This window comes from Castor canadensis, chromosome 5 (genome assembly GCF_047511655.1).
Source record: "Castor canadensis chromosome 5, mCasCan1.hap1v2, whole genome shotgun sequence".
Lineage (NCBI taxonomy): Eukaryota > Metazoa > Chordata > Mammalia > Rodentia > Castoridae > Castor > Castor canadensis.
In genome coordinates, this window is record NC_133390.1 from 79,994,188 (window position 1) to 80,017,925 (window position 23,738).

Below are 23,738 nucleotides of genomic sequence, written 5' to 3' on the forward strand. Positions count from 1 at the left end.
TTGCTGAGTAGCATGGGAATTGGTGAATTCTAAGCAGTGTGTTCGAGAAGCGTGTTTGGATATTCAGGCAATGTGAATGAACCCCGTGGCCGCACCATTACTGCTAATAATTTGGCAATGTACAAGTAAAGCTGGAGCACTGGTGAAATAATACACTCATCAGTTATGTTAATGAGGAAGAAATTTGAAACTGGCTCCAGTATTAATTTACCATTTGCTTTTGATATTTAGAATGTGAAGGAGCTTTTTATTTTTAATTCCACTACTGATTGGTATGTGAGGCCGACACATTTTCTTTTTGCTTTAACAAAAGCAAAGCAATGTTGGACTTTGAGGTAGTTTTTCCTCAAAGTTATCTTAACTCACTAACTCATTAAAAATACAAAAAATAAACTAAAAGGGAGAGATCTGAGAGCTTTTCATTCATTTCAAGGATTAGAGTCTCTTATCTGTTTTAAAAATTGCTTTTACTTTTGAAGTGTTGTTGTATTTTAATATCAGTGTCAAATCACATAGCAATACAGAAATCAGAGAAAAACATTTCTACAGTTTTGCAACTTTGTTGAAATTATAGGGAAAGTGTGTGGGGGAGAGAAGAAAGAGTAATAGAAAGGAGAAGTGATCATAGATCAAACATTTTAACTAAGCTACCAATCAATTTAGTTGAATGTGAAGTGCAAATGACCATCCAAGGATTGAGTCATTATTTTATTAACTTGAACATGTTGGTTGACTAATTAAATAACACATAAACACAGATTGATATGTGGCATTTTACACCCTTGTGTCTACAGCATACATTTTGGCAGTCTCTGTCCTAGGGGCCATGTAGGACTTGGCCATGGAAGCAGCTGCAGTTGAATAGGATCTTCTCATGGAATAAGGATAGTTTCTCTCAGGACAAACATCTGTGTGAAAGAAATAAATGCAGAGATATAAAAGTAAGTTTGACTCAGTAGCCTTGGGAAAATGAAAAAATGCTGTCATTTTGTATATTCTCTCCCTACCAAAGGGACAAGGATATTTTTATTCTTAGTTGAAATAATCCAGGAATTCAAAAGAGAATCCTACAAGAAAACAAGAAATTTTCATCCTGAACATTATTTTTAGATTTAAAATTTAGCATTTCCATTTATTTTCTGATGAGGAGAGGAATTTTCTTAGTCTTTTAAGTAAGAAATTTTAGAAACACAACATAGTACATTGAATTATTTAACAGCAGCTATTTAGCTCTTTCTCCACTTCTCTATTTAAATAAGCATGTCTAAATAAATATGTCAATTTAGCTGGTTGGATGAAATTAGATGTATAAGAAAGAATATGATGCATCAAAATGCCATTATATATCACAATATTGGACACAGTTGTAGCCATGTACTTTCTTTTTCAACTCATATATGAGGTAAGAAGCTTTGAGTATTGCAATTGCGTTGTCTTAGAATAGTTTGAATTTTTAATGGTAATAGGTAGAAATATAAATAAGCAATGGTATTTTGTTCTAGTGAAATGTGTTTCCATTGTATTGGGAAGAATGATAGTAGAGGCAGGGAAGTATGTTATTTTATTTTATTCATACCTTTAAAGCGGTAGAAGCAGCAGGTGAGGACAGCTCCAGACAAAAAGCAACCCAGTGACCCAGCCATTCCAAGCCAACAGGACCAACCAAATTTATATTGTATGCCAATAAATATATTGTGAAAAATAAGAGAAGAACGTTCCACATAAACATCAATAGCATACCACATAGAACCAATGATTCCTGGGGCACCTGAAAGAAAGGGAGGATTCTAAGAATAACATGAAGCATTTTCCAAATTTATAACCAATGAGGCATACTTACTATTAATAAAATGTGTGGTGTCATTCAGAGGTAACAACCATACTATGGATCATGAGTATCTCAAAGTTTGGTCAATTCTCTCTTTGCATTTTGCCTTCCATCTTGTATGTCTTCCAATTTTTAATCTCAGTTTATTCATAAAAGGAAATAAAAATGAAGCAACAAAGTGCTCATCTGTTTGTGCAAAATTTAAATAGTTACTATTATTTTATTTAATTTTTCTATCTCTCCAATGCTATTTTAGTATATTCATGCATCCTTTAACAAAGAAGATATGTTAAGAGAAATGTGTCTACAGGCTATTTCATCACTGTGTAAGTATAGACTATTACACACCTCACTTATATGATATATGTGTGTGTGTGTGTGTGTGTGTGTGTGTGTGTGTGTGTGTGAGTGATAACACATCGCCGCTAAGGCCATCAAGAAGCAGTAACCATGAGTGGTATGAGGCTGCTGCTGGTATAATACAGCATGTTGTTTTATGGTAAAATTTTATTTTTTATAAGTAGAAGGGGTACACACTAAAAAATGATAAAAGTATACTATAGCAAATATATAAGCCAGCAGTATAGTGATTTGCTATCTTTATCAAGTATATGTGCTATATACATCATTGTATGTGCTGTATGTTTATACAACTAGCAGTGCAGCAGGTTTATTTACAGCAATGTCACCACAAATACATGAGTAATGGCTTGCCCTGTGTTGCTATGACAGCTGCAACATCACCAGGTAATAAGAACCTTTCAGCTCCATTAAAAGCTTATGATACCACCATCGTATATGTGGTCTGTACTTGATCAAAATGTTATGTAGCTCATGACTGCAGAGTATAAAGGAAAGTATTAAAAACAAAGAACAAAACCACAAAGAATATGTATTCACACACAAAGAAAATAGAGCATGTGTTCATTACATATTAGTTGTTTTAATTACCAGTTTATGCTGCTGAGTATTCTATTGCTTCCTAGACACATGAGTGAGTGAAGCTTTTCCAGGTCGGTAATTAAGACCCTTTTGGAAACTGCTTTGAGTCTTCCATTTTAGTGTATTGGAGACAGAAATAAATAACTGAAGTAATTTTTTTTCAAATAAATACTTATCTATCATTTCTACAGCATGTAACAATGAACCAAGAGATATCATTCCTTTAAATTTAATCACCATGAGTTAGCTTCTCTGACACTTGACTGGTTTGAAATGGTAGAACTGGGGTTACCTTTATATCAAGGCCCAGATGTAAGAAAGAAAGGGTGATAAGTTGGGAGACAAAAGGCTATGTTAAAAGGGTGTTTCTAAAATTTACAACCTCCAAAAAACCTCACATTCCCCCCCTGTGGGTAATTTACTCATATCATTTTTCTAATTGTTCAGAGCAAGTAGTTTAAGAAGAACCAAATCATGAAATAGAACCTTTAGAAAGCAAGGTACAAATTACCATACATTTTCTATAGTACTGTTACTTATAGGCTAATTTAAGAAAGCTTTCTTCCAAACTGCAAAACAGATGGAAAACTTTAAAAAGTATACATATATAACACATTAGTCTAAATAATGGTTTCAAAGCCATTTAATTTGGTCATTACTTCAGTAACTCCTATGACAATTTTCTCAGTAAATTACATTATTTTTTAAAAGTTTTGTTTTGATATTTTATTCAATGCAGTGTATCTAGTTATGCCTCAGAGAGTATCCTGGAGCAAACTTGCAGAGCCTTAAATAATGCTTATGTTCATTAAATAAAACACATTGCACACAAAAACCTTATCCTTTCTGTAGGCTGGATATAAGATATAATATATTTAAAAGAGGAAATAACTAAATTCCTGTGACTTTTAAACATAGCTTCAGGATTATTAGGTACTTAATTCAGTATTTCTGTATAAAAAAAAGTCAGGGAGGTCCCATTTTGAGTGTGTGAAGGCTAGACCCTCTGCAAAGAACATTCTTCTGCCTACACTGAATTCTCATTGCAGTAATTCACAGTAGATAGTATTGACCTACAACTTCACCACAATTCTCTAATCTATAGGTCCATAAATAAGATGATGGATAAATAAATATATATATATATATTTCATATATCATATATATACATATATCTATTTATAACATACTCTATGATTTAAATAATTTACTTAAATATTTATTAAATATTGATTTAAATATATTTATATAAATGTATTTGAATAAATATTGCATTTAAATAAATTATAAAATATATTTAGGTAGATAAACTATCTCCATGTACTTTTACTTCCCAAATTCCTATCAATTCACTACCCCACACTGCCTGGTCAGGTTCTCACTTACATTTGCTTGCTAACTTTTTGCTTATACTGAATAATATGATGATTTTCTCTCTGGAGGTACACGCTTTTGGTTTATAATCTTCCTGCGCTTTGATTTCTTCAGCAGTATACCTCCTCCAAACTTGCATTAAGATCTAAGGAAGGAATTAAGGAAGACTAAGTTTGGAAGTCGAAGGCAGAACTGAGTACAATAATAATCCTGTTTTATTAAGAAACACCATGTAAAGAAGGTACTTCTTGACTTCCTATTTATTAGTTATTCATATCTTTATTTATTTTTTAAATTCAGATAATTATATGACCTGTTTTATTGTTACATTTATGATCAAATGGGTTGGCACATGAGAAAATCTAACATAGGTCCTGGCCAATTTAGTTCATTGCTTAAAAAAGTGGTGTGGGGCACAGGTAAGGAGGTAATAGTTTGAAGCCTACTTTAGGACTTAAAGTTAGGAATAATCACAAAAGAAATTATTTTTAAAATATAAAATATTATATAACTTTTCAAGTGACCAAAAGGTAGTTTAAGAATTTTAGCATGTCTTAATCTGGGATATTACAAAAAAGATTAATTATCTGATTGCAAGGAGAAAGTAGATATGGTAGAATGTGCTCTTTTCCCCTTCAATCTAGAAAAGCAGGCTGCATAGGATATTAAAACGAACTGCTTAGAATACCTTCTCCTTCACCCCAAGTCCTTGGCTGCATATCCTACGCTTGTTTCTAGACCCAACCAGTACCTGCTATTAGTAATGTGGTTCCGGCAACAAAGCAGATGCGAACTTTGATGAACGGCTCATCCGGGAGGAATTTCACACAGTCAAGACCAAGGAGCAGGGTGATAAATCCAAACCCAGCTAGAATATCTGCAGTAATCATCAATGCTCGAGTTGCCACCAGCTTTACTGGATGACCAGGACACAAGGTTACAACAGAGTCAGAGAAGAGAAACATGTTAACTCATAAAGATACTCAAAGATAAACCGATAGATTTCAGATTTTACATTTGAATAAACTTGAATATGAATACCTTTAATTTTTTCATAAAATTAAAAAATTTTATGAAGTTATTGATGTTGTTTAAGCACTGATCATTACTTATTTTTGTCAACATTTTAGGAGGTAGTATCTTAGTAGATAGTTGGGACTAAATAAATGTTTTTCTTTTTTGCCTCCTGCTCTGGAGTATCATAGTGAATGCTGAGTTGAACATAGAATATCTGCTCTGGGAACGTTACCGAATAAATATCAAATGAATAAATGAATTGTCATTATAATTGTTAGAAATCATATTGAAAAGTTAATAATAATAATAAGTTTGAACTTTGTACATGAAAGCAGGAAAAATATTTTAAGGTTTCTCTTTGTCAATTGAGGCTGATAAAGGCATGACATTAGAAGGAGGAGAATTCCTTTATTTCTATTACTCAGAAGGCTGTCTCTGGAAGTCAGATCATGTTCTTTAAACTCTAAATACAGTGACCCTTCTTTGCCAACCTCCATATTAACCCTTTCACCCTGCATTGGTAGATGAACATACTTAATTGCTGCAGCCAATAAGAATGCATGGCAGGAGGCCCAAGCAAAGATTAGGTAAGCAGACATGGGAAAAACAGCAGTCTTCTGAAGTAGAGGTATCTTCACATGTAAGTGCCTCCTAAGCACAGAGCGATGGCTATGCTAAATTGAAAATAGGGAAGGCTGGGATGTAACTTAGTGGTAGAGAACCACTAGCCTGTGAAAGGCCATGAATTTGATCCCCAGAACTACAAGAAGAAAAATAAAAAGCAAATTGTAACACAAATGGATGATTAATTACATGAAATTAACACTATAGGAATTAGCTGGCTGATGGATAAAAGTAATAAAATTTATTTCTTTTATGCCACAGTAGTTATTTTATTGTCATAGTGATTTGGAGTCTCCTTGCCTTAAAAATAATTTTTCCTCAGTAAAATTCGGACTTATCTAGTAATACGTTGCTTACAGAAATGCAGCTAATTTTTCTTATTTAAGCTAAAAATATCTTTATGATGTATCCAAGAGAAGAAATCAATATGTAAAATTCCTTCCTACTAATTAGTATGCACATATGCTATATACATTATTAATATATATGAACTCATTTTTAATTAGAATTGAATGTGTAATACTCAAAAGTTGGTATTTAAAATTTTTAGATATTCTAAATCTAAGCTTATTTACTTGAAATTGAGGAGAAAAATATAAAACTTATTAAGTAATGTCAGTTTTTCTGATTTCACCATATCCTCTTGATTGCCAAATGTCATCTACAAGTGGACCTTCTGCTCAGTGCTCCAGGCTAGTGAGTACTTTGGAGTGACTCCTTTGAAAGTTTCTAATTCTTTTATGGAACCCAGGACAACTCAGGACCAGCATTACCATCAATATAATGGTGCTGTGAACTCACCTAGACCCTCATGGGTCATGGTTTCCCCTTCACACCAAGACTCCCACACAGGGTCTCTGTAGAGCTTTTAGTCCTACCTGTGGGATGGCCCAGGGACTCCATGATCAGCCTGGTTCCTGGAGGGCAGCCCCACAAGCAGATTGCTCATGCTAGCTGCTGAGGGATTCTTTCCTTGATATCATGTGAGATTAAGCCTCCAGATGGAGTTAATGTGCTGATTTGGGGGGACTCAAATGATCTTAATCAACAGGAGCCTCACAAAACAAATACTCCTTAAGGGCCACACACTATAGGTGTTAATTAAATATAGTTGCATGAAAATAGCAAAAAGTACAATATAGTTGCACTTCCTATAGGTAACACCCTAATCTAGAGGGTTTAGATGTTATTTTCCTAGGATGTGGAAGAATTTTTATGTAGCAGATTTTTAAAAACATGGATCTTTAGCTATTTGAATTTCTTCTTTTGAGAAACTTCTGTTTAGTTCACTTGCCCATTTCTTAACTGATTCATTAATTTTAAGAGAGTTTAGTTTCTTAAGTTCTCTGTATCTTCTGGTTATCAGTCCCTTGTCCGATGTATAGCTGGCAAATATTTTCTCCCACTCTGTGGGTGGTCTCTTTAGTTTAGAGACCATTTCTTTCATTGTGCAGAAGCTTTTTAATTTTATAAAGTCCCATTTGTCCATCCTTTCTCTTAGTTGCTGGGCTGCTGGGGTTCTATTGAGGAAGTCTTTGCCTATACCTATTAGTTCCAGAGTGTTTCCTGCTCCTTCCTGTAGTAACTTCAGAGTTTCAGGTCTAATATTTAGGTCCTTGATCCATTTTGAGTTGATACTAGTACAAGGTGATAGACATGGATCTAGTTTCAGTTTCTTGCAGATGGGTAAGCACTTTTCCCAGCAACATTTTTTGAAGAGGCTGTCTTTTCTCCATCATATATTCTCAGTACCTTTGTCAAAAATGAGGTGAGTATAGTTGTGTGGATTCATATCTGGGTCCTCTATTCTGTTCCACTGGTCTTCATGTTTTTGTGCCAGTACCATGCTGTTTTTATTGCTATTGCTTTGTAATATAATTTGAAGCCAGGTATTGTGATACCTCCAGCATTGCTCTTTTTACTGAGTATTGCCTTGGTTATTCGTGGTCTCTTGTGTTTCCAAATGAACTTTAGGGTAGATTTTTCAATCTCTGTGATGAAAGTCATTGGGATTTTGATGGGAATTTCATTAAACATGTAGATTGCTTTTGGTAGTATAGCCATTTTTACTATGTTGATTCTACCAATCCATGAGCATGGGAGATCTTTCCATCTTCTGTAGTCTTCCTCGATCTCTTTCTTCAGGGGTTTGTAATTCTCCTTGTAGAGGTCATTCACATCCTTTATTAAATTTACTCCTAGGTATTTGATTTTTTTTGAGGCTATTGTGAATGGAATTGTTTCCATATATTCCTTCTCAGTTTGTTCGTTGTTGGTGTATAGAAAAGCTAATGATTTTTGTAAGTTGATTTTGTATCCTGCCACCTTGCTGTGGCTATTTATGGTGTCTAAGAGTTTTTGAGTAGAGTTTTTTGGGTCTTTAAGGTATAGGATTATATCGTCTACAAATAAGGATATTTTGACAGGTTTTTTTTTACCTATTTGTATTCTTTTTATTTCTTCTTCTTGCCTAATTGCTCTGGCTAGAAATTCAAATGGCCAAAAAACACATGAAAAAAATGCTTACCATCTCTAGCCATAAAGGAAATGCAAATCAAAACCACACTAAGATTCCATCTCACCCCTGCTAGAATAGCCGTCATCAAAAACACCAACAACAACATGTGCTAGCAAGAACGTGGGGAAAAAGGTACCCTCATACTTTGCTGGTGGGAATGCAAGCTGGTGCAACCACTCTGGAAAAAAATTTGGAGACTTCTTAAAAATCTAAGCATAGACCCGCCATATGATCCAGCAATCCCACTCCTGGGGATATATCTAAAGGAATGCAACACAGGTTACTCTAGAGGCACCTGCACACTCATGTTTACTGCACCACTATTTACAATAGCCAAGTTACGGAAACAGCCAAGATGCCCCACTACTGATGAATGAATCAAGAAACTGTGGTACTTGTACACAATGGAATTTTACTCAGCCATGAAGAAGAATGAAATGTTATCATTTGCAGGTAAATGGATGGAACTGGAGAACATCATTCTGAGTGAGGTCATCCAGGTTCAGAAGACCAAAAATCATATGCTTTCCCTCATATGCGGAATTTAGATCTATGGCAAATGCAGCAATGTGGTTTGACTTGGATCACATGACAAGGGGAGAGCACATACAGGAGATACAGGAATAGGTAGAAAACCCAAAACATGAAAGTGTTTGAGGCCCCCACTCAAGAGGAACTAATACAGAAACCTTAAAGCGACAGAGGTTAACATGAGAAAAGGATCAGTAACCAGTGTAAAGATCAGTCAGAGATGAATCAAATTGAATTGTAACACATGTGTACACAAAAGCAATGCTAGGAATCTTTCTGTATAGCTATCCTTAACTCAACTAGCAAAAACGCTTTGTCTTCCTTATTATGCTTATGTCTTCTCTTCAACAAAATTAGAGATAAGGGCAGAACAGGTTCTGCCTGGAAGTGAATTGGGGAGGGGGGAGAGATTGAGGGAGGGTGGCAGGAAGGAGATATGACTCAAACAATGTATGCACATATGAATAAATGAATAATTACAAAAATGGAACTTTAGTATACAATTTGAAAATAATAGGGAAGAACAAAAGAAAAATGTCAGGTAATATAGGCAACATATTAAAAGGAAACATTAAAATATGAATAGTGTTTTTCTATGTATAGTAAGCTTATGATTGATTTCCTTTTCTTCTTGCATAAGTGTACAAAATAATATTTTAAAGGTTAAATCTTTTTCTTCTCACCTCTGGCCACGCACTGAATTTTTGGAATAAGCTGAGTGCCCAACATGAATTTTCATTCCTACTTATCAAATCATGCTTCTTTGTAGATAGAACTGAGTAGAGACTCAGGAAAGAATTAAGAGGACTTCTTAAAAACAAAGATATAATAAAAGGTCTAATGAATTATGGTTAAAAATTTTCAGGCACCTAACTCCTAAATAGCAGGTGAAGATATTTAGAGGTATGCTTAAGTGCTTTCCCCTGGACTGAAACAGCTGTCAGGGGAAAAGTCACATTCCAAGGGTTTACTTTTCACTTATCTTCAGAAAAGAAGTTGCCATGTGGTGCCATCACCTATACTCTGCTTTGAAATGGACTAATACCACTTTGCTTTAATAATAGGACTGGTATTTCTTGGCATGGTTCAATGTTCTCAGTAAATAAGTAAATGCTACAGAGAAGGACAAAGAGAATTAATGATGATTAATTTAAGAGATCACTTTATTCATAGAAACCCAGACCTTGCTAAAGTCCAAATAGGATTTAAAGTTAAAAGTATGGAAGATGAAAGAGCCAGTTTTAATAAACACTACTAACAATATGTCATGTGTTGAGTTTTTCATCCACTGACCCACATATTGTGTGTGTCTCTTTTCTTTATGTCTCTGCTCCTCTATCTCCACCTCTCCCTTTTAGCAAATCTTCAATTGAAAAAAGCTAAACTTTCTATTTGAGCTAAAATATAGCTAAATGATATCTCTGGAATACTATTTATCTAACTTATCAATTCTTTTTGTTTGTTTTTTTGACAGTAGTGGAGTTTGAATTCAGAGCCTTGTGTTTTCCAGGCATGTGCTGTACCACTTGAGCCATACCACCAGCTCTTTTTGCTTCATGTAGCTTATACACAGGTTCTCACATTTATGCCCAGATCCATCTGGACAGGGGTCCTCCTATTTACCCTTCCTGCAGAGCTCGGATGACAGGGCTATTCCAACATGTCCAGCATTTTTGAGTTGAGATTTGGTCTCACAAACTGTTTGCCTTGGCTTGCCTCAAACTGTGATCCTCCTGATCTCTGCCTTTCAGGTATCTGGGATTATAGGTAAGAACCACCACACCTGGCTCTAACTTGTTAATTCTAATCACAGCATCAAAGAATGTGTTTCTATCAAAAACCCATTTCCTATATGTCTATCATGTATAAAGCACGGTGTGAGGTTCCTTACAAACAGCAGATACACAACAACATTTTTACTTTCAAGGAATATACAAATTTATGGGAAAAGCTAAAATATATTTCAATTCACATTTCAGAAATGAGCCCAGTTTCTAATTGAAACATCTCAAATTGAACAGAATCTTAATACAGTACTATGGAAATAAAAACACACAAATATCTGAGCCCAGTTTCCTTTGGCAGTCCCTTCCTGGCAAGCAGGATGGTTTAAGATATACGTACAAGGATGCTCTGCGTATATAGAATCATACTCTTCACAGGTGCGAATCCCATCAAAAGCATTTGTGACACACTCCCACCAGAGGCCTCGGCATTTTGTGCTCACCTGGATGTTAAAGAAGACACGGTATGAAACAACTCAAGCAGATACACTTCAATTCCCTTGATCAAAGGGAGACTTGGCTGTCATTTTTGATAGCAAAGTGCAGTGTGTACAAGTGTGATTGGAATTTCATTAGCAGCAAACAATGCATTTTCCCTTAAGCACTGACAATTAAAGGCTTCATGGATTAGGAAATAAATCCACTTCCTGATGAAGGAGGCATATAAAGAAGTAAGTCATGGTTAAGAGGGATAAAATCAGAACTAAATATACTCAAATGTCTATGGCTTCCTCCACCACTGAGTCATGGCTTAACATGGACACCATCCATTCCACTTTCCTGGGCTGACATTTACTCATAAGTAAATCTATACAACAATAACTGTTAATGACTTGAATCTATTAGGAATGTACATTAATTTTTCTTCATTATGAACACTGAATTTCATGGAGAAATGTATTATTTTATATGAGGTTCATAAATATAAAAATTGCAAAGAAAGCCAATAAATGAAGACACCAATAAATGACTGATAGCCCCTCGTCTTCTTCCTCCCTGCTGAACTGACATATTATAAATGCTGAAGCCATGATGTTATGTAAACAAACTGAGCATTAATTTCATATAATTTGACATTGTAAACCACTTTTACTTGGAAATGATTTGCAGATGACATTGTCCACTTAGAGCTAAAAAGTGTCAGAGCCTGTTTTTCACATCCTTTGTCTATAAACTGTTGTCACAGTAGATTTTTTACAATTGTAAACATGCCAACAGAAAACAGTTTTAAATATTCTTAACAGAGCTCATGCATATGGGACAGAGCTAACATAATTGTCTTTTCAAACTCAATTACAAATTCACATTACCTTGGAAATCTGAAAATAGTTAAGTAAGAATTATATTGGAAAATTAAAACTCAAATTTTTTCTAAGAAAAAATAAATAACAGTGCAAGGTGGAAGGAGGAATGTCAAAGAAGGGCTGTTGAACTGACGCCAATAATAAAGGAAGGGGCAGAAAAACACTGTAAAAGAAAATCATTCAAGGAATTCATGCACTGTGAAACTCTCAGCACCATGGTGGCCTTCTGCTCTTTTGTGGCCAAATGAAACTCTACTGCTGCAACTTTATCACAGTTTTGAATATAATATCTTTATTATTGCTTTATATGTAAAATTCTTATAATTAGTAGTAATTAATGATTATGTATGAACCTATACTTTGAAACATTACAATTTAGAGATTTTTTTTTCATTTATTCCTTAAATAACCTTATGATATATTATTATCTATTTTATAAACAAGGAATTGAAGACAAAGGAAAGAGATAATCCTAAGAAAACCATAGTCAATAAATGAAGGATTCAGGACTCACTACAATAAAGCAGTCTGTGTGTGTGTTTATTAAAAAATGTAAATACACAATATAAATGATCTGTTCAATAAATAAATGTAGTAGTAAGTGCTCAAACATCATACTAACTTTAGTGGCTGTGTTCAGCGTTTTTAAAAAATAATGAAAGTGGAAAAAATTCAATGGAATGAGATAAATGGTGGGCCTCAAAATGTCTGTGTCTTTATCTGCAGTACCTGCACCTATTACCCTACTTGGAAACGAAAGGGTCCTTGCAGATGTAAAGCAGTTAAGCATCCTGAGGTGAGGAGATCACCTTGGATTACCCTGGTGGGCTCTGAACTAATGACATGTATCCTTAAAAGGTGCCCACAAAGAGGAGACACAGAGAGAATAGAAGGACAGAGATCAGAGTCACCAGCCGCAAGACAATGAAGGAAGAGAAACTAGAAGAAACCAGGAGCAAATTCTCCCCAGGTGCCTTGCAAAGACCTCAGTTTCAAACTGTGGTCTCCACAATTGTGAGAGAACAATCTTCGTTTTAGTCCACCTGGTTTAAGGTCATTTTTTACAATAACCCCCCCAAGATGAATATGACAATTATGGTGTGTACTGAACTCCTATACCAAAAAAGAAAGCAGGCCTTCTCAGAGCCTATTGTCCTTAAGCCTCTCAGCTAACAATTACAGTGGATCCAGTTTGTCCTAATTTGAGACACACAATCTGAATATGAAGTTATCACTTTATAATCACACAATGACTGTCTGCAATTTCCTACTGTCTAAATCAGCTAGTAAAATACACCTGAAATATATGACTATTCCTATTATATAGGCTGTCAGAAAGTGGTCCAAGATTTGTGTGAGAAACATTTTATTTCAAACTAGTAAGAGTATTACTGCCCTGCCAAAATAATCCAGTAGTGGTGTCAATTTCAAGGCTATTGATCATTTACTTGCAATGACCATATTTAGAAAAGCAATGAGCTCATTAGAGGAAACAAGGAATCTAATTTCATTAGGTATTAGCGCTCAGGGGCACACTATTAAGTTGCTTGGTATTCACACTCAGTTAAGGTACGTGAGAATGGAGACTGTAATTAACTAAACTTCTGTGTTAATACAACACTTACTGGAAACACTTAAAGGTGCCTTTGTGTACAAAACACAAGGTTAAAAAATTTTATGCTATTAATCATATTTAGGAAAGCCCTCCTTGCTGTAATGTATAGTCTTTGGTTAACCTAACCTTCTTTTATAAAATGGCTTATTAGCAACTCTCTAAAAGGCAAGCAAATGTAAGTTATTGAAAGTTTTAAAACATGGTTCTTAAAAAGCATATTACTGCTTAAAATATTATGGCTAAGGTAACCTTTCAGAAAGGGCAAAAAATGCAAAATGTCAACTGATAATTTTTATCTCACAGATTCATCTGAAATGGAAGGTTCCAATTTTAAGCTTTCTCTTTTTAAAATTCAATTGATACATTTACATATAACATAGAAAGAAAAGTCAAAACAATTTGTATATTATTCAAATGAATGTCTGTCACTTGAGAGTGGAAGTGGATTATTCCTTAAATGAGAGTCTATTTATCCACAGTATGACACTAAAGAAAAAGCACAAACATGAGCCCAACCAAAGTCTCTTCATTGCTTGCCAATACTTAAAATGGAGAGATGTTATAGGACCAACCAGATTCCTGACTTCTTTGAAAATTTGGTCAGCCTGGTCTCCCAGACTCCCCAGTTTCAGGTTTAACTGCTCCCGTTTAGGTGACACTTATGCCACTGGGTCCCCACTGTTCCTATGCTGTCTTGATCATGTACATTGGCTCGAAGATGCCTCCCCCAACCTCTCCAGTTGGAGTGAGTCTCCTTTTACCCTGAGATTCCACAGTAATGTGTCCATGTTTTATAGTACTTACAATGTTGCATTGCTTTTCGTTTTTTTGTATGTGTGTTTAGTGGAGCAGTCTGTCAATTTTCCAAACTGCATTTGTCATTTCCAAACTGAATGTCTGTTACATGCTTAATATACAACTAAATGCTGGAGATATTGCAACAACTGACAACAACATGGCACCTTGTTTCAAGAAGCCTATTGTCTCTCCTTCTTGGTATATAGTAAGTGCTCAGTAGATATGTATTCAAGAAAATGTCAGTTTTCCAAATCCACATGCATACATATTAACTCTCATTTGAGCTTTGAAGTAGAAAATGATTATTAGTAACACTATATGCACAATTGTTGCTTCAAATGTCATTTTCACTTGTCTAAATAAACTGGAACAGCTAAATCCAGGAGCCAGACAAACTATGGCATTGATATTGATTTGATGCCATTCTGAATATTGTCTAATCAGCTCTCTCTGCAAAGTGTTTACTAGGTACTAAGAAGGAACAGGTTTAGCACTTAGAAGGTTTTAAGAAATCATGTTGATGATGACTCTTCCTAGTTGAGTTATAGTGTTATAAATCCATTCCTTAATCCCAGGATTTCCTATTTTGAACTCCATTAAGGCTTCTCTGTCAGTGGAACTGGAGGTCATTATGTTAAGTAAAATAGGCCAGCACAGAAAGATAAGTACTGCACGATTTCAAGAAACAAGTACTTTTTTTTTTCTTCAATACTATGTAGAATCTAAACAGTTGATCTCATAGATGTTGAGAGAGGCCAGGGAGAAGTAGATGGGAGGGAGGGATGGGCGGAGGTTGATTAATGAGAACTAAGTTACAGTTAGATAGGAGCAAGAAGTTCTTGTGCACTGTTGCACAGGAGAGTGACCATAGGTAATGATAATGGACTATACATCTCAAAATGCTAGAAGAACAGATTTTGAATATCTCACTTTAAAGAATTAATAAATCTTTGAGGAGACAGATATGTTTAACATGGTTTAAACCTTATACAGTGTACACATTTACTTAAAAATCACATAATCCTTGCTTAGTATGTATAGTTTTAATGTTTTGTGCATTATTTAAATACTAATTTAATTTAGAGATTTCTCTATTATATTTTTTGTTAACCTCTCTTTTCTTTATCCCTCCTGAAAGACAAGCAACAACACATATTTTTTTTCCTGCCTTGTCTTTTTATGTCTCTTTTGAGAATTAGAAACATTCAAAAGATACTTGGTATTTATCTCTTCTTCAATTATGTGGAAAATATATAAATATATATTATATATAATATACAACAGGCTTAGTAAATATTTATTGTTGACTGACCACTATCAAACAAGATTTTATTTGTTACTACACATTAGGTTATAAATATATATGGATGAACAATTAGTAAACCAAAACCAAATGTAATGAACCATTAGGATACATTATTTTTAAAGATACCTTGTTTATAATTAATTGTTATAATTTTCACACTACTTTGTCATCCTTGTAATAACATGTTTCAACATTGAGGGAAAAACTAACCCATTTACTTAGATACATTTATTAAGACCCAAAAATTTTAATAATATTTTTGTAAGTAATTCAAATGTATTTTAGTATTTTTTGAACTAGGATTCTGAAATTTTTAGTTTTGTATTTTATTTTACATTTTTTATTACCTCACATTTAAAAGTAACTCAAGACAGGAGTTAATAATATCTGGGGATAAAGACTAAAATAATTGTGATAGATATTGCCATTCATTTATAAGATATAAAAGAAAGTCATGATTTTATTTACCAAAATACATTGTGCATTTGTAAAGTACTGGCTAAAGGTAGCAGAGTCGCTCAAACTTAGTGAGTAAATACAATTTTTGTAGTCTTTGTAGTTATGTGAACCAATTTACATGTCTGAACTATCTAAATATTTCAATTTGAATACTTCTTGTTTAATTTATTTAAGCTATATACGTTAGAATCCTTTCCTGTAGACGTATGGTGTCACAACTGGCTCAGTGACAGAGATCCAGCTTATGTTTTCTGAATGATTATAAAATATTAATACTTTTCCTTTCATTTAAAATTTTTCTTTCTCTTTAAAGCACCAAATAGGAAAACCTTCTTATATAGACAGAATACACTTTTCACCAACCTTAATGGACATGTCAGCAGATTATATCTTTATTCCTATCTTATGAAAAAGTTGAGCCAAATACACATATTAAAAAACATAAATTACAGCAAGATATAAGATCTTGCTTTAAAAAATATGTTGTTTCTCTGTAGAGATACTTCTTATTTTAGGTTTAATAGATCCTATCCAAGATTACCACACATTTTATTTCGTTCATTTACTCATTATTTCAGCAGTATGCCAAGAATCCTAGTCCATCTGCACAAATGTATTGTGAGCTCCTATAATGTAGACATCAATGCTAGGCACTGTAGAAAATCACTCTAGGAAATAAGAGACCATTATCACATACCTGCTGCAAGAGTTTGGAGTCAACCGAAAGTAAAACTAGTATATAAATAATCAGAGCACATACTAGATATAATAATTTTAGTAGGTACTTTATGTCTGAAAGAATTATGTCATCATTAATGCAAATAGAAATCCTAAGGAAGAGCCTGATTATGAGGATAAAATAAATTCCAGTGTGAGCAACCTTCTTTTGAAGTAATAAAATTTTAATCATAACATTGCTTGCTGTATAGCAGTTTTTCAGGAAATAATTAACAAAAAATTAACTGAAAATTGAATCATCTTGTGGAAACACTTTTTTCCTTCTGATAATGGAGAAAGCAGTAACTTTGTAAAGAAATTATTTTTATAACCCAGTGTGATAATTAATAATTGCACATCTTACAGTCAACATGTTAATAATATTATTAATTCTTTATTACCTTGTTAAATGTGAGCATTTGATAGATAACCTGTGCTTTGGCATTCCTTTAGCTGCCTTATTCCCCTACTCAAGCAATAAAATAACAGCCATGAGTGCAAAGATGAGCAAACTACAGCCCAGAGAAGTAAACAAAATTTTTCCAAGAGAATCAATAGCAAAAACAAGAATTGAACTTAAATCTCTGCTCTCTGTGTTCAGAGAATATTACACAAAATGTCATCTCCTCCTCCAGAACAAAAACAGAACAATGAATTGCAAATCAATCATAATATAGATAACATTTATTGGCTGCTTTGTATTTGCCTATGCTGTGGTAATTTCTATGGATACACAGCTCATTTAATCCTCATGAGAAATTTATGGCGTGTGTATTATCATTCTCCCTTTACAGAGAAGGAAATGTGGTTTGTAGTAATTTAAAAGCCTACCTAAGTCATACAGCCACTATACGACAAGGTGGGATTTAACCTATTGTCCCTCTGATATCAGTTCTAAACTATATATTTCCCCACTAAAGAATTGTGTCCCTGCTTCCAGATATGATATACCAAACTAAGACAGAAAAGAAAAGCAGGTGATTTGGGGATATTTCTCTACTATGACTTCAATATAGACACTAATATTCCCCCATTTAAGCTTTAGATGAGTGATTCCACAATCCCACCAATTGCCCTGAAATGGTAAGTGGATTTCAATCTTGACTTCTCTCTTCATCACCTCTTTCCCACATGAAATCAATTACCAATCCCATCAATCCAGTTCTTTAGTTTCTCCCATCTTTACATCTTTTCATGCTCAATGTCACTCTTGTGCTCTCTCTCTATCTCTCTCTCTCAACAAACTACATTCATCATTGAACTCTACTTCTTAACAAGTAAGGATGACAGAGTCCAATTATCTTAAGTAAAAAGACTTTCAAATTTTCAGAAAATATTTTAGCAATGAGTTTGGATGGGATTCTGCATATTAAAAATACTCTTAAAAGATCAATTTTAAGTTCACTCAAGTCCAGCCTATTTCTGTACTGATAGCTATGACTGGCATTCTGGATAATGGAAAACTAATGACAGCACAAGGCTTTTTCTACTCTTTTCCCTGAGCACTGTGCAAAATGTTCTTCACTCATTTGCGCATATGCGTGGCCAGATAAAATATATCACCAGACTCACTTTAAGGGAGACATTCTAGAGTAGTTCAATTTTATCACAGTTTTTAGAAACATAATTTTCTAGCACTAAGGAGGCATTTATAACTCCACTGACTTTGAAATGTCCTGTATAAATAAGAAGAAAATTAAAATCAAGAAAAAAAAGTAGGAAAAAGAATGCACAGCAAAATAGGAAGATAATTACTTTCCATTTCTAACTCCAACTTGAGAGTTTAATAAATAAAATTAGAAAAAAACTATAGACTTGCTCTCCAGCATCTTTCCTAAACTCCTAAGGGTGACATTGTAGCATTTGTCAGAATAACTTGTTTCCTTCAGGATATACATAAAAGAGCAAATGGTGTTGCTATATACTCGTTGTTTGAGCTCCTGATATATTATTCCCTTTCCTTACCTACATTTTCCTAAACTTTACTAATGAAAACAGCTGATCCTGAAGATTTGATTTTGCTCAGTTTCACCTCCCTGTGATTCCTGTGACCATAAGAAATGTCTTTGAGCTTTAAATTTATCTTGTGAGAACAGGAAAATTCTTAAACGTGAATGCACTCACTCACTTTTGCCTAACAGCCAGTTCCCAAGTGTCACTCATTTTTTAAAGAGGCTGTCTTAAATCCATGCCCTGTACATTGGGACGCAATGGAAAAGCTATTTCTCCTTAGAAGGTTTTCTGCTTGGAAAATCATTAAAACAATCTTTTTCCATTGCATATGAATTGGGTAGGTTTATATGCCTTGAGTTTGCTTACTCCATGCCTTAGATTATTAGCCTCTTTTAGAAAGTCTATTACAGAACTCTGAGTGCTGTCATTAACAAATTTACCTTGGATAAAAAGAAAGGCTGTTAATGGAACATTTTTCAGTTTGGTATATGTAGCAATGAGAGAGATAGATTTTTAGAACTCAGTGGCAGGAATTATGTAATTACTTTTATGTGAATTTAGTTTTACATAAAAGAGGGATTATTCATTACTCATCTGTAAAATGGGATGCAACAATATCTACCTCATAGGTTAGGGTGAGGATTAATCAAGCTAATAACATAAAGACTCAGTAAGTAGTAAGTCAGTCCATGTTGGCTATCTCCATTATTAAAACTGTAGGAAATGTGCTGAGATTTGTATATGGCAGCAAGACTGGGAGAAAATTTAGACTGGGTCAAAAAAAAGAAGTTGCTGACTTCTTACCTCCAGAGAGTCATCAGCATTCACCATCCAACAGTCTGTCCAGGTAGCCACAATCAAAAATCCAGTAGAAAAACAGGCAAAGAAGCAGGCGACATACTGAAGAAGATCCCTCATTATGGTGAGCAGCCTGTCGAGAAAGGACACATGGGCAGATGCCAATCTTGGGCCTTCTCAATAGCTGGAATACTATTGGCCTTCCACTTCATGCACCTGGGGATGAGAAAATACAGGGCTTTACTTTTCCTCACACCCCACTGCAGGCACCTTACACTGAGGAAAGCATAATACAAATAAGCTGTAATCAACGATGAGGGTCCTGGAGGTCATTATCTGAAGCCACCGGCCTCCAATCAGAATCCAGGTGAGGGAGAAGACTGAGTGCGTTCTGGGTGGGGGAAAGAAGGAGACTGGTAACATTTTCTGCCCAGACTGTAGCTACTGTGAAATGATGATCACCACAGGCCATGCTGGTGCCACGATGGAGGAAAGGATGAAGGGTGGCACGAAGGCTGAGGCTGTAAACTGATCTTTCTCAGGCCCTCCAGGGAAAGTGGGCTTTTCTCCTCCCCCTCACAAGAAAGCTACACAGTTGACTGAGTGCTATTTTATTGTCAGGAATATTTTAATATTCTCTAACTTTCTTAGACAGGCCACTAGTGGAATTATGCTAAGCAAGCACTTGCTCAAGGCAGTTTGCATTCCAAAGTGCTAGGCAGAATGGCCCAGGAAGGATTTCTAGCACCTAGGCTGGAGGCAGAGACAAGGGTCCTAATTTCTCAACATCAGAGACTGGGAGTCATTATGCATTTAAAAATGATTTTTAAAATGTTCTAATTGACATGTAATATTTATACATATTTATGGACTGTGGCTTCTTCCCCCAGATGACTTGTCAGTAAAAAGAAAACACAAACAAATCCACATGAACAAAAAAAAGACAAAGAATGAAACCTCAATATTTTTCAATAATACTATAAGTCAACAATACAAAATTCAGAATTGTTCTACAATGTTTCCTTTCTTAATTCAAAGGATACTCTTCTTGGGCATGTGTGTGTGTGTGTGTGTGTGTGTGTGCACTTCTGTGTGTTTTTTCAGTGATTCATTGTTGGTATACTTTAAATAAATTAGTAAAAGTATTCTAAATGATTTGAAGACATGGTATTATCGAATCTTCACAAGCATCTCAAGAAGAAGATATTAATACTCCTATTTTATATCAATCACAGTTCAGAAGCTCTCACCCTATAAGCTTCAGAGCAAGAATTGACACCTAAAACAGTCTGGGTTAAAATGCTCATTAATCACTTAATGTAAGAACTAAGCACAGAACTGTATAATTCAGCCATCTCACTACTGGGTATATATCCATAGAAAATGAAATCAGCATCTCAAAGAGACACCTGTACCCCTTGTTGATTGCAACACTATTCACAATAGCTGAGATAGAAGCCACCTGAGTATCCATCAACTGATGAAAGATAGGGAAAAGGTAGTTATCTATACACAGTGGAGTACTATTCGCTATCTACATACAATGGAATACCATTCAGCCATAAAAATGGTGAAATCCTTTCATTTTCAGCAACATGGAGGAAACTGGAAGATATTACATTAAGTGAAATAAGCCAGGCACAGTTAGACAAACACCACATGATGTTGCTTATTTACGGAATCTAAAAAATGTTTATCCTAAAGAAGTATAAAGTAGCATGGTGGTTAGCAGGGCTTGGGAATGTAATGGGGAGTGCTGAGGACAGTTTAGACAAAGAGAACAAAGTTACTGATGGCAGGAATAATTCTACCATTCCTTTTCACAGTAGGTGACCATAGTTAACAATAACACAGTGTGTCTTTCGAAATAGCTAGCAGAGAGGATGCTGAATGCACTCATTACAAAGAATGATAAATTTTGATGTGTTAGGTATGCTAATTACTCAAATTTGATCATTACACATGATATACATAGTACACTGTGAGTGCTAGGCAGGTGTTCTACCACTTGAGCAACACCTCCTTCCCTTTTTTGCTTCAGTTACTTTGCAGATAGCAACTCATGTTTTTTTCTTGAGGCCAGCCTTGGACCACAGTTCTCCTACCTACACCTCCCTCATAACTGGGATTGCAGGCACATACCACCATGCCTGTGTTATTGGTAGAGATGGGGTGGTCTCACTAACTTTTTGCCTGAGTATGGACTTGAACTGTGATCCTTCCTATCTCTGATTCCCAACTAGCTGGGATTAATCATGCCCAGTAACTGATTTTTATTAATACCAGTTTTTCATTTTATATATATATATTTGACTTTCTTTTCTGTAATCAGGCATTTCTTTTCTTCATATTCTTATCACTTCTAAAAAGGTAGTATCTTTTAAATATGTACAATTATTTATAGTAAAGTTTATGTGTTGGATATGTTTTCTTTTCCCTCAATAATCAGCTCATGGTGTGGGAGGGTGAATACAGTGCAAATACTGTGTGTACATGTATGTAAATGGAAAAATGATACGTGTTGGAACTATTTCAGGAATGGGGGGAAGAGAGGACAAAGAGGAATGGTAGAAGGAGTGAATTCAAGTATGATGTATTTGCTAAATTGTAAGAACTTTTGTAATTGCCACATTGTACCCCCACTCAGCACATCAATTAAAAATAAAGCAATCAATCAGCTTATTAGAAATGTTTTAATCCAAGCCACATATAGTGGTTCAAGTCTGTAATCCAAGCTACTTGGGAGCATGAGATCCTAAGGACTATGGTTTGAGACCAGCCTGGGCAAAAAAGTTGTGAGACCCCAAGTTAGTGGAAAAAAGCTGGGTGAAGGGGAACACATTTATAATCCCAGCTGTGGTGAAAAAATAAAATAAGAGGATCATGGTCCAGGCCAGCATAGGCAAAAAGCAAGACCCTATCTCAAAAATAAAGGGCTGAAAGTGTGGTTCAAGTTGTAGAGTGCCTGCCCAGCAAGCACTGAAGCCCTGAGTTCAAACTTTGTACCACTAAAAACCAAACCATAGAAACAAAAAAATAAATGTTTTCAATTCTAAATTTTTTGTGAAGGTTTGAGTCTCTGAAAGGAAAGGTAACATCAAAATTGTTATGAAAACCTATTTTAAGTCAGCCATAAATTGGGTATAGTGGTGCCTATAATCCCATAATTCCAGCTATATGAGAGACACAGGTGGGGGGATCACTGTTCCAGGATGGCCTGGGCAAAACAAGTGAGACCCTACTATCTGAAAAAATAAGCTAAAGCAAAATATTTTAATTTTTTTATAAAAAGTTTTTGATATACTATGGTAAGTAGAGTTTAATATACATGTAGGTAGATAGCTTATATATATTCTGTAGCCAATAGTCGTTTAAAAGTAGTTAAAGGCTCACACATATCATCATTTTATCTTCCTCAGATAGACTTTTCTCTATACTAAAATGGAATTTTTGAATGATAATAGTGAAAATATTTTTCATATGGCTTTTAATGCAAGAGAATGAGAAAGGGAGATTGTGATAGAAAGAGTGAAGAAAAGACAGCGGAAAGGATTTGAAACAAGTCATTACTCTAGAAAGAATCAATTATTGACATAATTATTTTAGTAATAGCTCACATGGGGATTACTTTTTTCCATTCAATACAATTTGTCCATAGTATTTAAGGTAAAAGTCTACAAAACTAAGCTCAGTGTTGAAAAAACATCTTTCAAGAATATATTAAAATAAGCTTGTATCCCAAAACAAGCAGAAGGAGCGAAATAATGAAAATAAGGGCCAAAATCAATGAAACAGAAACAAACAAACAAAAAAACATACAGAGAAACAATGAAATAAAAAGTTGGTTCTTTAAAAAAATAAATAAGATTGACAGACTCCTGGCAAACCTGACCAAAATGAGGAGAGAAAAAAACCCAAATGAGTAAAATCACAAATGCAAAAAGAGAGATAATAACAAACACCATAGAAATCCAGGAAATCATCAGAGACTACTTTGAGAACCTATATTCTAAGAAATTTGAAAATCTTGAAGAAATGGACAGAATTCTAGATACTTATGACCATCGAAAATTGAACCAACAGGACATTAATCACCTGAATAGATTTATAACACAAAGTGAAATTGAAGCAGCAGTAAAGAGTTTCCCAAAAAAGAAAAGTCCAGGACCT

The 23,738-nt window shown here is 34.6% G+C and overlaps 1 protein-coding gene across 6 annotated transcripts in view; it reads right to left on the reverse strand.

The window, feature by feature from the left end:
• Positions 1-695: 695 nt before the first annotated feature.
• Cldn16 (claudin 16) overlaps positions 696-23,738 on the reverse strand; it is a 98,342-nt gene continuing 75,299 nt past the window's right edge. For 4 of the 6 annotated variants that reach the window (XM_074073534.1, XM_074073533.1, XM_074073531.1 and 1 more), the window contains 5 exons: positions 19,575-19,784; positions 10,959-11,061; positions 4,896-5,060; positions 1,577-1,768; positions 696-908 (listed from right to left, as the gene is read on the reverse strand). In XM_074073534.1, coding sequence (XP_073929635.1) covers positions 775-908; positions 1,577-1,768; positions 4,896-5,060; positions 10,959-11,061; positions 19,575-19,688 — 708 coding nt within the window. In that variant the 5' untranslated portion in view covers positions 19,689-19,784 and the 3' untranslated portion in view covers positions 696-774. The other 2 variants (XM_074073532.1, XM_020159869.2) reach the window with 2 other exon arrangements.